This window comes from Coffea arabica, chromosome 6e (genome assembly GCF_036785885.1).
Source record: "Coffea arabica cultivar ET-39 chromosome 6e, Coffea Arabica ET-39 HiFi, whole genome shotgun sequence".
NCBI lineage: Eukaryota > Viridiplantae > Streptophyta > Magnoliopsida > Gentianales > Rubiaceae > Coffea > Coffea arabica.
In genome coordinates, this window is record NC_092321.1 from 15634887 (window position 1) to 15650256 (window position 15370).

At 36.1% G+C, this 15370-nt stretch overlaps 2 protein-coding genes across 2 annotated transcripts; one reads left to right on the forward strand and one right to left on the reverse strand.

Annotated features, from left to right (window-relative positions):
* Nucleotides 1–3337: 3337 nt before the first annotated feature.
* Nucleotides 3338–10585, forward strand: LOC113697228 (probable galactinol--sucrose galactosyltransferase 2). Its single transcript, XM_027216748.2, has 14 exons — nucleotides 3338–3521; nucleotides 5180–5402; nucleotides 5980–6224; nucleotides 6507–6597; nucleotides 6809–6857; nucleotides 6940–7031; nucleotides 7119–7223; nucleotides 7698–7811; nucleotides 8230–8782; nucleotides 8908–8975; nucleotides 9069–9203; nucleotides 9303–9520; nucleotides 9623–9711; nucleotides 9802–10585. Exons 2-14 carry the CDS (start codon nucleotides 5212–5214, stop codon nucleotides 10162–10164), a joined length of 2313 nt encoding a protein of 770 aa, XP_027072549.1. The 5' UTR covers nucleotides 3338–3521; nucleotides 5180–5211; the 3' UTR covers nucleotides 10165–10585.
* A 3101-nt stretch (nucleotides 10586–13686) lies between these two features.
* On the reverse strand, nucleotides 13687–15056 carry LOC113696494 (senescence-specific cysteine protease SAG39-like). The gene is made up of 2 exons (XM_027215899.2): nucleotides 14567–15056; nucleotides 13687–14456 (listed from the first exon to the last, which is right to left on the reverse strand). The coding sequence occupies exons 1-2, from the start codon at nucleotides 14985–14987 to the stop codon at nucleotides 13864–13866; spliced, it is 1014 nt and encodes a 337-aa protein (XP_027071700.2). The 5' UTR covers nucleotides 14988–15056; the 3' UTR covers nucleotides 13687–13863.
* Between the last annotated feature and the right edge of the window lie 314 nt (nucleotides 15057–15370).

Here is a 15370-nt window from a genome sequence, read left to right on the forward strand (position 1 = left end):
AAATGATAAGATTGGAGCAATTGTAAGTAAAAGATCTCGAATTAAAAATCTCCTGCTTATAAAAAATAAAAAATAAAATCAGGTTTGTTGACTGCACAATTTATCTGTATTAATTATCTCATTGAAATATATAGATTGTGCAAGTAGTTTTATCTAGTAATGTGATATGATGGTAAAACTCTCTCACTTGAGCCAGTACTTATGTTTTGAAAATAGGTTTGAGAGAAAGTCTTAGAGTTGAGATTTGTGAGTTGTCGTAAACGAAAGATTATTATTTGATATTGTTATTGTTGAGTTTGAGTTTAATAAAATTATTGAGGATTTGTTGAGCATTTATTTTCCTCCTTTTTCCACATATTTTTATATGTGTCAAAATTGCTTTCGCTGTGCACGTGTATGCGCGTATTTTTTCGTGCATATGTATGTACTAAATGAAGCATCTATTTTGGGGGAAAAAATGTCCTCTCAGACTTGAGAAGAGAATATATAGTCATATGTGCATCTCACGCACGCGCTCAGAAAAAAAAAAATTAAAAAAAAGGACATTATGTGCCATTCAGTTATTCAAGATTGATGATCGCTGATTAATTTATTCCTATTCAACTTCATTACCCCTAAATTATCACACGCACTTATTAAAGATAAAGTGGCTAGCTAACGCATATGAAGCTTCAATGATCAAAGAATAATGCTTCTTTAGGAATAAAAGAAGGCATCATAGTTGAAATCCTCAATGACTGGTGGCTAATATTAGTCCAGGTTACGAAGTTGTATAGCTTTGGAATCAGACATTATTCAGTGATAAGGCCCTTTTCTTCCTTATGCACTCGTTGAATACTCAATGGAATCAAGGCATTTAAGCTAAGATCAATTCTTCATCTGAACTTCTTTTTTTTTTTTTTTTTGGACGAGTAGATAATGTGATAAAAACCTCTAGAATCATGTACTACACATAAACGTGGTTAAAGACTGTGCCCTATATTGGATTGCTGCTTTTTTTTTTACAGAAATTGTTTTAACGTTTGTTGTGAATACATTTATCAATTATTTTTTTTACCTCACATATATTAACTCGATACAATATATATATTTTTTAATAAAAATTCTTACAAAGAGAAATCTTGCTTTAACATTGGAAAAGATATAAATGTGAGACTAGACAAGCGATGAGTACTTAGTTTAACGACGACGACAAAGGAGGTTTAAAATTTCATTAAGAAAATTTATAGAAAGGAAAAAGTCACAATCAAGAAGTTTTAAATGATGCACTACTTAACAAGTTGATATCTCAACAAATTACACTTTTTGCTTATTTAGGTAACTAAAGTACTATCCTTATTCAACTCTTACTTCTGCTTAAACTGTACAAAACTATTACTATATATTACTCAAGAAAAAAGAAAGACAGCTTAATAGCCAAGATTTTGAATTTTCTATACCCAAGATTTTGAATTTTCTATAACCTTTAATCTTCACCACATAAAACTAAAAAAAAAAAAAAAAGGATTCTGTATGTGAATTATTTCCACCAATTCTCTCCAATAATTTCCAAGAAAATAAAATCTTGTCGACTTTCTTGTTTTGATCAGTCCAATTACAATTTTTTTTCCCTAAACACATAAAAAAAGTGTGTTCCTTTCCCTTGGCTTTTACTTAATATGAGAGCATTTGTTTTAGCTGCAATTTGGAAACCAAAAAAAGTACACAATAATGAACATAGACATAGGTGGCATGAAGTTACACAAACACAAGGAAATGGAAAAAGATAATTGCAAGCCATCATTCATATCCAATTGCACATAATAACTCCAAGTTAGCAATCAAATTTGGTCAGGAAACAGAGATCCGCATCACTTACTAGCAAATGGTAATGGATAACCCATGATTCCGGTCAAGAGTCGTATTTGGCCCTCCTCAAGTCTAAGGAAATTAATGTACAATAATAAACGACCAGCAACTCTCCTAGTTTTCATAATTGCTGATCACATTAAACTCCCCAACTTGCTCCTGACCTGCTGATACATAAATACAAACTTGCGCAATTCTGCAACCACTCTGCACAGTAAACTGCAACAGGGCTCTCAATAATTGACAGATTCATTTCTATGACGTACTCCCTTTGTCTCGCTTTCATGGCCGTGAATTTTTTTCATATAATTTAAGAAAAATTATTCGCTCTGTCTGTCTCACTTTGATTAGTTTTATTTTCATTTTTCACTCGTGTTAAATTATGATTTACTTTTTAATTGAAAAATATAATTAACTTATAACTTATCTAAAATATCCTTATTTTAACCTACATTATTTATTAATTGCCTTGAATAGTGCAGCTTTTCATAATATTGTTTTTTGTAATTAATGTAAAGGTATAATGATTAATCATACTCTTAATATTAATGTAAGGGTATTTTAAAAAAAATAATAGGCTAGATTTATAATTCCAACAAAGTTAATTAATTTTTTTTAAACTGTGTGAAACAAAAAAAAAAGACTATTAAGGTGGGACAAAAACAATAGTTAACTTTATTGAAAAAATAAATTTAACATATTATTTTTCTAAAATATCCCGCACTAATGTTGGGAATATGACTAGTCATTATCCCTTTATATTAATTACAATAATAACACTGAAGAAAAGTTTCATCATTCAAGATATGAATTAGGATAATTATTGAATAAAATAAGTTATATTCAATCATAAGAAAGTACATGAAATAAAGGTATTTTAGAGAAATTAAAAGTTAACTATATTTTTCAATTGAAATGTAAATTATAATTTGTGACGGATAAAAAAATAAAATAAGACTATCAAAGTAGGATAAAAGATATAATGTATATGCATCGTAACATGTGATTGACTATGAATTACTTTCTTACACTACACATTAATACATGTATTAACGGATCATCATCACGTATATGTCATGTCTAAAATTCAATCTCAAATTGAGATTTTTTTTCTCATGTAACTAAATTCGAAGATGTATACACTATTAATGTAAATTTAGATTAATTCATAATTAGTATAAATATTAACTCTAAAAATAGTATAAAGCATCTAAAGTTAAAAAAAATACTTTTTATGCCATCGAGTAATCACTTTTTTTGTTATCCATGGTGGAGACAATCATGAAAAAAAAAAAAGATAAACTAAAAATAGTAATCAAAACAAATAAAAAAAGATAAACTAAAAATAGTAGTAATTAAGATACTATTAAGCACTAGTAACAGTGGTACACGTGTCAACACTTAACTAGCTTTCTTGAGGAAGCTTGTTCGGCATTTACCACCAAGGAGGACTATAAAAACCTCCCCAACTCTTTCTTCGAGTCACCCCATTGTTAAAGAGCATTCTAATTCTACCGGGCTCTGGCTACATCTGCTTCTCTTTTTCTCTGTCCTTCTCAAAAGAAGCTCGCATTCCCGTCTGGAGTGCACTTCTGCTGAGCAAATTTCTTCGTCTTGAGACTTTGAATTTCCATCTTGATCATCCAAGCTTCAACAGAGGAAAACTTTTTAAGGTGAGTTTTTGGGATTCTTTTTGAGTGGAGAAATAGTACTACAAATTGACTTGGTGAGATAAGATGTCAGTGAGATTTGGATTACAGTTGTTTGTTCTGAGTTGATTCTTATGGCGTCTGAGTTGATTCTTTTGAGGTGTTTGGATTACAGTTGTTTGTTCTGTGCATGTTTATGCATGAAAAGGGCCTTAAAGTTTCCTAGGAAAAATTACCCAAGTGTTCATTATCATGTTTTCCCTTTTCGCAGGAATCTTAAACACCTAGGATTTGAAAATGTTTGATAACTTCAAAATCCCACCTGTTATATATGGTTCAATTTGAATTTCTAGGATTAGCTAGTGATTCTTGCCTCCTCCTGTGTTGGAAAATCTATACAAAGTTTTCAGAAAGTAGATATTTTTAAATCTTATATTGTCTGAGATCTTAATTTCTGTGGAAAGAACAAACCTCCAGAGAATTTCCTCTTTCTCTGAAGAAAATTTTACTGTAAATGGTTCTTCGTTGGGCTAGCGTTTTACCTTCGGTTCGATCTTCAGCTCGAAGTTTTTTCTTTGGGAAGATATTAAGATGTTCAAGAGGTGATTTAGATGAATATTCCCACTTTAATTCTTTCTATTTCTTTTTCTCAATTTTCGCGCAGAAATTTTAAATTTAGGGAGTAGTTTGGATGATTTGACTAGTATGCCCTTTTATACTCTTCGAATTTACCGTTCCTACCATGGTTTTTTCAGCAACTAGAATATTACCCTGCTATGAATCCTCAGCTCCAGCTTTGATTTTAACTTTTAAAGGAGCAGTTGAAGTTAAACCGTCGTCGTTCTGATCGGAGAGTTTTGTCGCTACTCGACGGTGAACAACCTATATACTAATTATTTAACTTATTTGACGAAATTACCCTTGGATTCTTTCATATTTTCCTCCTCAACCACTGCTTGAATATTCTTTACAGTTTCATTTTAGTTGGCATCAGCGGATCTTTCCAGTTTTAGTAGATTCGGATGTTTTTACAGCGTTTCATTGACAAAAATGCCCTTGCTCTCTAGTCAAATTTTCTCTCCTTACCACTTACCATCAAAAGTGCAAAAAGATTTGTTTGTCATCACTCCAATGGGAATATTCTCTATTTTGGCCGCCTTTAATTCACATATTCCTATTTTCACAAGTTGTTTGCTCCAATAAAAAGGCTTTTTTGTCACCTTATTTTACTACTTTTATTCGTGCTCTTGTTATTTTCAAGAAAAAGGTCCGTCTTTGTTTTCTACTGATGGAAAAAAAAATTTTAGTTTGGACCCTCAACTTTGTTGTATCATTATTGCTTTTTAGTCCAACCATGGCGGTAGATGATGTCGATGTCGCGGTGTCGGCTTGGCGCCTGATTCGTTAGCCAGGCGGTAAAGTTTGACCGTCTTACTTGGCTGCGGCTACAATCATATCTTGACATGATCAAATTGAGTTAATATAAGATGAACTTGTAATAGCTATAGATAATCAAGATAAAAGTCCTTAAGGCAAGTATTTATCTTTGCTGTTTGTTGCATTTGAGATGCTTAGTTGTTGCTTGAACTTATGTGATGATCTGAAGTAGTTAGTCATGATGTCTGCTCTATGCTTGCTCTATGTTTGTTGCTAGAGCTTATGTGCTGGTTGTGATGATGCAGTTTATAGTGAAGAAGCATCCAAGTTGGTGAAAATGACGGTCACACCAAAAATCTCCATCAACAACGGGGACCTTGTGGTTCATGGAAAGACCATACTCACGGGAGTCCCTGACAACATTGTGCTGACTCCTGGATCAGGTGTGGGACTTGTGGAGGGTGCTTTTCTTGGTGCCACAGCTGAACACAGCAAAAGCTTGCATGTTTTCCCAGTTGGGGGATTAGAGTAAGCACCCAAATCCTCTTGAATTTGTTGGTAGTGGATGAAAATTCGATGTTCAGCTTGTAGGAACACATTGTTCTGGATTGTTAATCCTTGCATGTGTCATACCAACATGTTATTTCTTTTTGGAATATTAGGTAAAAACCTAATCAAGTTGTACTGGTCAAGAAATCGGGCTAATTAACTCGTTATTACTGATGCTTTCTTTGGTGCTTGTTTCTAGTTTTGAATCCGGTTGTAGAAATCCAAAGAATACTTTAATTTGTACATGGAAAAGTAGTTAATCTTTAATCTCTAATTAGTTTGAGGTATCAAGCTGAGCCATGTGCTAATCCCTAATTGTAATTTAACACTTATTTCTGGTTCTGCTACTGTCTTAACCTTTTGAAGTAGCTATGTACCAGGAAGTTGAACGGTAGGAGAAATATGTGCATCACTGATTATATAATGTAGCATAGTAAATGTTGCGGAGGATGACCATTTTTTTTTTTTTCAAAAAGTTTTGTATGCCTATAATCTCTGATGATTGTCTTATGTTTTCGAGATATGTACATATCTTTATAATTTGCTTCTTTGGTAGGGGGCTCCGCTTCATGTGCTGCTTCCGGTTCAAGCTGTGGTGGATGACTCAGAGAATGGGATCATGTGGGAAGGACATTCCTTTGGAGACACAGTTTATGCTTGTGGAGAGCAAAGACACGACAGAAGGCGAGCGTGAGGATGCCCCCCTCATCTACACTGTGTTCCTCCCTCTCCTTGAAGGCCAGTTCCGAGCTGCCCTTCAAGGAAATGAGAAGAATGAACTAGAGATCTGCCTTGAGAGTGGTGAGTAGGCTCAGGCCATCCCAAAGTATTTGGTGTAGGATACATGTTTGCTGCTTTGCCTATCTTGTGAGGCCGTATCTTCAATTAAGCCAGAACCATCCCTTCATCATCAAATGGGGACCAAGTCCACTGTGCTCTGACATGACCAAGCTGGAGAAACCAATTAGATCTTGTCATCTAATGAATCAATAATGGAGTTAATAAAATTTGGGAACATATCTTAGAAAAGAAAGAGTTCGAAAGAACCAAAACGACCTTGTTTTTGTGGTATGGTTGTTGCAGGAGATCATGCTGTTGAAACCAACCAAGGACTTTACCTTGTCTACATTCATGCTGGGACCAATCCTTTTGAAGTCATCAACCAGGCTGTAAAGTACGTCCTCACTTCTCCTTGTCCACTTTTCTATTCATGCTGGTCCTCCAATGCCTGTGGCCCCTTCCCGTGGGGTGTGGGTCGAGAAGCATTTGGAGCTTGACTCCATGTTATCATAAAACAACCATGGTGTCTTCATAGTTGAATTTTCCACAAGTAAATTACCATTTCCTGACTGACAATAATATTCTTCTTTTCTTATTATAAATAGAGCTGTAGAGAAGCACATGCAAACTTTTCACCACCGAGAGAGGAAAAACGTAAGCAAAGTTTTTCTTGTCTCTGTCTTGTAGTTGGATTAAATTGGAATTCAAATCTTATGTTTGGTGGGTTGTTTTGTAGCTCCCCTCATTCCTCGACTGGTTTGGTTGGTGCACATGGGATGCATTTTACACTGATGTCACAGCTGAGGGTGTTGAGGAAGGCCTTACAAGGTGAAACATGAATCTAACTTTCGTTTGCTCTTCCGAACTGATGTTCAGTGGAGATGAATTGCTAATTTTTTGTGGTTATCTTTGCAGCTTGTCTGAAGGTGGCACTCCTCCTCGTTTCCTAATTGTGGATGATGGTTGGCAACAGATTGGTCAAGTGAAGGATACCAATTGCGTAGTGCAGGAAGGAGCTCAGTAAGTTTTGTTCTTTATTGCTTTGTCCAGTATAAGTTTTGGTTGCGTGGTAGTCATTTCAATTAAGCTGAGAAAGCGTTTTATATAGGCGGTATCACACTATGCTTCTTAGTAGAGATCAAACAAACTGACCGTGTAGATTAGTAAATTTTCTTTGCGGCAGCAAATGTGGTTAAATCACTTAAGATATGAACCATACTCTGGTTGCCCCTGTTATGGTATGAGTGGCCTTAATCTATTCTTGGTTCGCATCCTTGTTTCTGAATTCACATCAACAGACACATTGCACCCCACCCAACCAACTCCCCCCCCTCCCCCCACCCACAACAACAAAACCTACAAAAGAAAAAAAGCACTGAAGATATGATAATTCGTCTAGAAGAGGGGTTATGGACTTACTTTAAGCAAAAATCTTTAGGTACCTTTGTAACTTCTGACTTCTGTAAAATATGCTTAACACAGTTTTTTCTGCAGATTTGCAAACAGACTCACAGGCATAAAAGAAAATGAGAAATTCCAGAAGAATGGTGAAAGTCAGGTTGGCCTGAAGCAGCTCGTTCAAGACACCAAGCAGGGCCATGATGTCAAGTAAGTTCACCCGGTTTTCTTTTTTTCCTGTATAATGTTTTCTCAATCTCTCTTGAGAGCTAATATACCCTATGGTGCAATTGCATGGTACTTGGTTAGAAATAAGGCACTTTCTTCTGTATCTCTGGGTGTCCTTGCATGCATACATTCTTTCTTAAAGAAAGTGTTATCAGCTCTTATTTCTTGTCTTCTTATTTCATTTCTTCTTTGTTACATTTTTCCTTGCTAGTTCTTCTATGTAAATGGCAATGCATGCAATCATTTTCCTTTTTACCTAAAACAATTCTGGCAAGTACATGAAATTATCTTTTGATGGTCTTCTAGACTGTTGAAAAAATATGTCTGGCCATGTTTCCATTTATACAGTTGCTTAATTTATTGGATGCTGTTTACTCAGTCTATTTCTAATATGGTGCAGGTACGTCTATGTGTGGCATGCTCTAGCAGGTTACTGGGGTGGAGTACAACCAGCTGGTGCAGGCTTGGAGCACTATGACTCTGCTTTGGCATACCCCGTGTCATCTCCAGGTGTGATGGGTAACCAACCAGATATAGTCATGGATAGTCTTGCTGTCCATGGTTTGGGTCTGGTCCACCCAAAGAAGGTGTTCAACTTCTATAATGAGCTTCATTCATACCTGGCTTCTTGTGGAGTAGATGGTGTTAAAGTTGATGTGCAGAACATTATTGAGACCCTCGGTGCTGGCCATGGTGGTAGAGTTTCTCTGACTCGCAGCTATCACCAGGCCCTTGAAGCTTCTGTGGCACGGAACTTCCCTGACAATGGATGTATTGCCTGCATGTGTCATAATACTGATGGGATCTACAGTGCCAAGCAGACTGCTGTTGTCAGAGCTTCTGATGACTTTTACCCTCGTGACCCTGCTTCCCACACCATACACATTTCATCTGTTGCCTACAACTCTTTATTCCTTGGAGAATTTATGCAACCTGATTGGGATATGTTCCATGTGAGTATTATGCTAAGTTAAATCTCTCTCCAGTTAAAGATTGGCAGATGAGAAGCTGATAAATGAACTCTTACACATCATTACCATGTAACCAACTGAAATACTGATGACAATCTGTGATGCAGAGCTTACACCCTGCTGCCGACTACCATGCTGCAGCTCGAGCTGTTGGAGGATGTGCAATCTATGTCAGGTAAATACTTGTGTCCTCACCTGAATCATCTTTCTGGTTTCATTAATTTTTAGGACCTATGTGTTAATGCTCATGTTGTTTTTCGATATTCAGTGACAAGCCTGGCAATCACAACTTTGAGCTTTTGAAGAAGCTGGTCCTACCTGATGGTTCTGTCCTTCGGGCACAGTTGCCTGGGCGGCCTACATGTGACTGCCTCTTTGTTGATCCAGCCAGAGATGGGAAAAGGTTTGCTATTCGATCTGAACACTTTATTATATCCAGCATCATGCAGTATTATTTATTACAAGTAATATTTACTTCAAAAAAAAAATAAAAATAATGCAGCTTGCTTAAGATTTGGAATGTGAACAAATGCACTGGTGTTGTTGGTGTTTTCAACTGCCAAGGTGCTGGTTGGTGCAAAATCACAAAGAAGACACGTATCCATGATGCTTCTCCTGGCACCCTTACTGGTTCTGTTCAAGCCAGTGATGTTGACCCCATATCTCAAATTGCTGGCCCAAACTGGGATGGGGAAACAGTAGTCTATGCCCAAAGATCAGGTACTTGGCTTTTTTATCCATTGTTCGTTTTCACCACCTTATTTTCCCTTAACAATCAATTGTAAACCTGACTCTGAGAATAATCCTCGAACTGAAACGCAGGGGAGGTAATGCGGCTACCAAAAGGTGCTTCTCTTCCTGTGACACTCAAAGTTCTTGAATATGAACTCTTCCACTTCTGTCCTGTGAAGGTGAGCCTTCAAAAAGAGTGCATTTCCTTCTTAATGATGCTATGTACATTCTATATAGTTGGAGATACCAATGGTTGATAAATCATGCAGGAAATTGCTGCAAACATTTCCTTCGCACCAATTGGTCTGCTCAACATGTTCAACAGCGGTGGTGCTGTTGAGCAGTTTGAGGTCCAACCGACTTCAGACAACGAAGCAGAGATCTTTGCTGGTGAGGCTACGTCTGAGATCTCTGGTTCTCTTAGTGAAAAGAGATCACCAACGGCAAAGATCATACTTAAAGTGAGGGGATGTGGCCCGTTTGGAGCTTACTCTTCTCAGCGCCCGCTAAAATGCTCAGTGGATGGTGCTGAGACTGACTTTACCTATGAAGCGACAACAGGATTGGTGGCTATCGACATTCCAGTTCCAAAGGAGGAGATGCATAGATGGACTATTGGAATTGACGTCTAAATTAGTTGGTTCCATTAGGTAGGTAGTGGGGGGAAATCGCTGTTACGATGGGGATTCATGCTTGAGGCTGCCCCTTGTGTTTGGTGACGCATTAGTTAGACGTAGCTTTCCTATTGCTGGGGAGAATGTGGGTGGGCGGGCCGTAAGAGTGAGCCTTGTGTGTGTGGGGGGAATAATGAGAAGGGGCCTTTGTATCGCTTTCATTTGCTTTCTAATAAAGCTGCTTTGATCATAAGATCTACACAAGTTGGTGCTAATTTGAGCAGAGTTCTTAGCAATGCCTGTTCTTTTACTGCACTGCTCCAAGGAATGAGTAATTTTGTCCCCTTACGGCCAAAGTTACAGAGGTTGAGCTTTGTTGTGTATTGTGCATTTCACCAGTTGAATGTGGAAGTAAATTTATGCAATTGAGTTAAGAAAATAGTCATGACTCATGAGTAGTTATTCGCCTACTCTTAACCAATTTCTTTAGAAGTTTCTTTTGGATATAACTTTGCTACTTACAGGTGCAAACAGAGCAACTTTAGTCTAGGACTCTAAGCGCTCGTATCATATCTACGCCTTCTAATTCTTCTTTTCTGAACAGAAGTCAAACCTCTGATTCTGTTTATTTGAGTTTCCATTTTGGCTAATTTTTTTACCTATAAAGCATGAATGTTTCAATATCTTTTTTCCATGTGTCAAGCGCTCGAATCAATGCTTAGACCTTTACTCTTAGATAGTGTTTGAATAAATTACTTAGATGTAATAGCATAAAAGTATATGCATTCAACTTTATTTTCATGTTAGTTTTTATTTATTTATTTTTGAAATAATTATGCAATTAAATACGTTATTACATATTTTATGCTCCTCTTAGGTAATCTTTTAGCAAATGAATGTATTTTTATATTTCAATGCGTTAGTTTCTAACCAATGTACTAGTACTTCGATAGCATCTATCCAAGAAATGTAAACAATTTTCCTGTAACATTCAAATTTATATACAATAACTCAAATTTCTTTACACTATTTTCTTGTCTATCAAACACATACAGGAAATTTAGTTTCCTTTTTTTTTTTTTACATCACTTCACCTCACTTTTCTCGCATGCACTTCCTTGCACGACTTTCTTGTCAAACAAACGGAGCCTCATCGGTCCTTGCCAACTTGAGTTTCTACATGCAAACATTTCTGCTACAGCCAACCACCGAAGCTAGGTAAGTAGTCACTAATAAACTCTTCCAAGTGCCAGATTCAGAGATGGGTGATAGAACAAAACAGCTTCTTTATGGGCTAATATAAAGGCGTTATATATATTGCCAAGACAAGCACGCCTTGGAGGAATTGCTGTTCAAATCGCGCCAGCTTGTATGTTTCCTGCTGTTGAAGGCGCATACATGATTGACATAGCAAAATCGCGCTTTCAGAAACTATCAAACTCCCATTACCTAAAGTGGTTGAAACCGTATGCATACTCACGCGCTTAAAATTCAAAAATCAGGATTCTCAATAGGGATAATATTAGAAACCTCCCTTGAGGTTTTTCTTAATATCACTTAGCACCCTAAGATTTTAAAAATATCACTTTTCTCCCCTTGTAATTGCAAAATGACTATATTAACCCTCACTTGATACATAATTCACATATTAAATAAATAAATGGAGCTTAAAAAATTAAAGAAAAAGAAACAAAAGTCACTTTCTTCTTTTTCCCATTTCTCCAACACTCTCTTTTACTCATTTTTTATATGACTATGCATTTTTTTAGTTGTAAATTATGGTAAATTGAATTATGGTTATCTTTTTCTTTTTTGTGATTATGATAAAATGTTGTATGTTTTCTTTATTTATTTTGAGTTGATCTTTATAATGATTTAATACAACTTAAAGGCTTGGACCAACAGTTGAGAGGAGGCCGGGGAAAAAAGGGTTCATAAGAAATCGATTTTAAATTTATAGAGTTGAATTGGTGTTGACGTATTTCTTTACAAATATTTTTTATTTTCTAAATTTGTATTTTTATGGACTATAACTTTAAAATGTAATGGTACTATTAGAGTTTGTTTTTTAGTTAATAGTTTTTCTTGAAGTAAACAAAGTGGTTTAGGAGAAAAGGGCAGTTTAGGATTTTTGTTAAAAAATTTTGTTACACAAATAATGAAAGTATGGGTGGTAAGTGACATTTTAAAATTTTCTAAATGATATTAAAAGAAACCTCAAGAGAGTTTCTCGTATTATCCCTTCTGAATGTCCGCTAACTAAATGCATAAGTTCTGCTGCCTTTAGAGCATGATTGATTTAGATATGGGAATCACATCTAACCTTCTATTTCGTCTCTCAAGTTTCGATCTTATAATGTTGTTTCAAGTAATTTCTTTGTTTAAAGATTTTAAAAACTTGTTTGTGTCTTGATAAATTTATGTTTTTCTGATTAGGAAGATTAAACTTGTATTTGGTTTTACAAACAATTATTCTCTTCCTATTTGTTAGTAGCAAATAATGGAACCTTATGTTTTCTTGAATAATTTTTTGGCACAAAATGTTCATCCCTCTTTTGGGTTTGAGGATTTAGTATGGGTTGTAAGGTAGCTAGTGTCGAAGAGATTAAACAAACTTGAATTTCTATCAAAATTTAAAGGGTAAATTATATAGACCTCTTGTAATTATGCATAATGTCAGATGACCTTTCTAAAGTTTTAAAATAGTCATATAATCTCCTATAATTTTATATAAAGTAGAAAATGAATGGAATGCATAATTAGTCACAACGATTAAACCACTTACTCTCCAAAAGTGCGTGTCATGAAATCATATTGTCCACTTAACCCCCTATAATTTGTATAAATATCTACTTTGCTCCTATTACTTTTTTGTATTTACCCACGTAATCTCTTATGATTTTGTAAAGGTGGTTAAGTCATTTGATTTATCATTTAAGTAAGGACACTACTGGTATTTCAACTAACAACGTTATATAGGTTATTTTTTCGTTACATTTTTAGTTTATATGAAACCATAGCGGGGTGAAGTAGATATATTAAAATGTTAGGGAGGTCATGTAACAATAGGTGAAACTATAGGGGGTTATTAGTAATTCACCCAAATTTAAATGAAGGAAGATATGCTGAATATAAAGATCAGTAAATCAAGCTGCAAGAGATAGGTAATCAAATGCATTAAGTTAAAAATGTTGGGTGAGAATCGTGAGATGGGGATTTCGAAAGCATCAGTTTCTATCTTGCATTATTAATCTTATTCGATTGCTAAGTCAAGAAAAATGCTGCAATGTGGTTCTTAATTGGGATTGAAGAGGCAGTTACGAATTCTAACTTAACACATCAAGTGTTGCTCTTGCAAGATTCAAATTCAAGCTCTACAAGAAAAGGAAAAAACCAAAAAGCAGAATATTTTGGACTTCTTGCGGAAAGATATATGCTGTTCTTGTTCAATACTTTTGCTCTTATAGCTACAATACTTGTAGATTACAAATTCACACTATCAAGACCAATTTGGTATCAGATTTAAAAGCTTGTGGAAAATTCTGACAAATAGTAACAGAGCTGGCTCTTTCATTTATGAAGTTTATATACATAGTATACATAGGACTGCTTTACTAAAATTACATGATTTAAAAGGAGTAACATTGACAAACCAATACTAAACAAGTGGAATTAGTTAAGCCACTGGAATAATCAAGAGTGAGATTCACCCCATACTTAAGCAGTTGGATAGGAAGAATCCATAGCAATGCCACAGAGGCCTTCTTTGGCAGAAATGCCACGTTGCATCCTTATGTATCCACTCTCACCCCAGCTTGTGCCCCATGAGTTCTTTACCAGCCAATATTTGGTACCATTAGACGCCTTGCCATATCCTACAGCAGTAACACCATGGTCGAGATCAGTTCCACAGTCTCCAGTAAAAACTCCACTTGTATAGAATTGGAAAGCCATGCCACTTGCATCGATGGCAACTGAAACTGGTTGATTAGCCACCGCTTTCAATAATGCTGCCTCATTGTTGGCAGGTACCTTTTCATAACCTTCGATTTTGGCTGCATGAGCAGCTTCTTTAGTTTTGCTGCAAGTTCCATCAGCTGCTGTGTAGGGGTAAGTTGCTTCAGAGGCAATTCCTTTGTTTTTCACTATGAATGCAAAGGCATCTTCCATTTCTCCACCATTGCATCCCTGATCTTGACTTGTTCTGTCACAATCCACTATTTCTTGCTCAGAGAGTGATATCAACTTTCCTGTACTGAGTTTGGTAATTCCTTCAGTGGCTGCAATTGCTGAGAATGCCCAGCAACTTCCTGTGAATCAGTGTATGAGAAATCTTATCACTTTCAAATGATCACTAATTCTGCAATTATTTAAGAATGCTAGTACTAGTCCATTTGTATACATTGCGTAGCCGTCTTACCACATTGTCCTTGATCCTTAATTGGAGTGACTGCACCTTTTTTCCTCCAGTCCATGGTGGCAGGCACAGCAGTCACATTTTCATACTTGAAAGATGCACCTCTGATCAACTTAAGCGAGGAGGAAGCTTTAAATCCATTACGCGAGGCTTTGAATTCCTCATTGGTAAGGTCTGCAAATTGATTGACACCAAGCTTGTAAGGCAGCTTTCCAGCCTTGTTAAAAGCTTCGATGAACTCTACATTGTTCTTGAATATCTGGAATCGCCTTTCCTTCTCTGCATCATCGTTGTATACACGGCCATGGAGACTCATCCACTGCTCATGTCTCTCTACCATAGCCTCATCCTTTAGTGTGCGTAGTGCTGCAGATTGAATTGCCAACAATCCCAAAAGGAACAAAAAAGCAATCACCGTTTTCATTTTCAAAGATGAAGTCGTTGTACAAGTGTTGGTTTCTTGAATATGTGCTTTAGTGATTGGTGCTAGGTTCCTTACAGAGCTTGTTATATATAGAGAGCAGAAGATGGATGGGCTACATTATGCTCCTTCAACATTGCTTTTTCCATGCAATATTCTAATCAGAAGAGATCCAAATTCCCAGTTTGCCGGGCAAGCTCTGCAATGGTGGCTTGTACAACTTAGGTAGGTACCGTACGTAGACGGTGGCTGGTTCAACAATGTTTGATGGAAGGCCGATGTTCCTGAAAACGTTTACAATAATCAGGACATTTTCAGGTGGAGTATTCTGAGTTCTCTCCTGTCTTTAGCTAACGTCCTTTAACTAAGTTGTCTATCTCATTTCC

Excerpts from the sequence above, each read along its gene's own strand:
- LOC113697228 (XM_027216748.2), top strand. The coding sequence starts at position 5,212 with ATGACGGTCACACCAAAAATCTCCATCAACAACGGGGACCTTGTGGTT. Across the intron at positions 6,225-6,506 it reads AGAGATCTGCCTTGAGAGTG|GAGATCATGCTGTTGAAACC; the intron begins GTGAGTAGGCTC and ends TGGTTGTTGCAG. Across the intron at positions 9,521-9,622 it reads AGTCTATGCCCAAAGATCAG|GGGAGGTAATGCGGCTACCA; the intron begins GTACTTGGCTTT and ends ACTGAAACGCAG.
- LOC113696494 (XM_027215899.2), bottom strand. The coding sequence starts at position 14,987 with ATGAAAACGGTGATTGCTTTTTTGTTCCTTTTGGGATTGTTGGCAATT. Across the intron at positions 14,457-14,566 it reads TAAGGATCAAGGACAATGTG|GAAGTTGCTGGGCATTCTCA; the intron begins GTAAGACGGCTA and ends ACTGATTCACAG.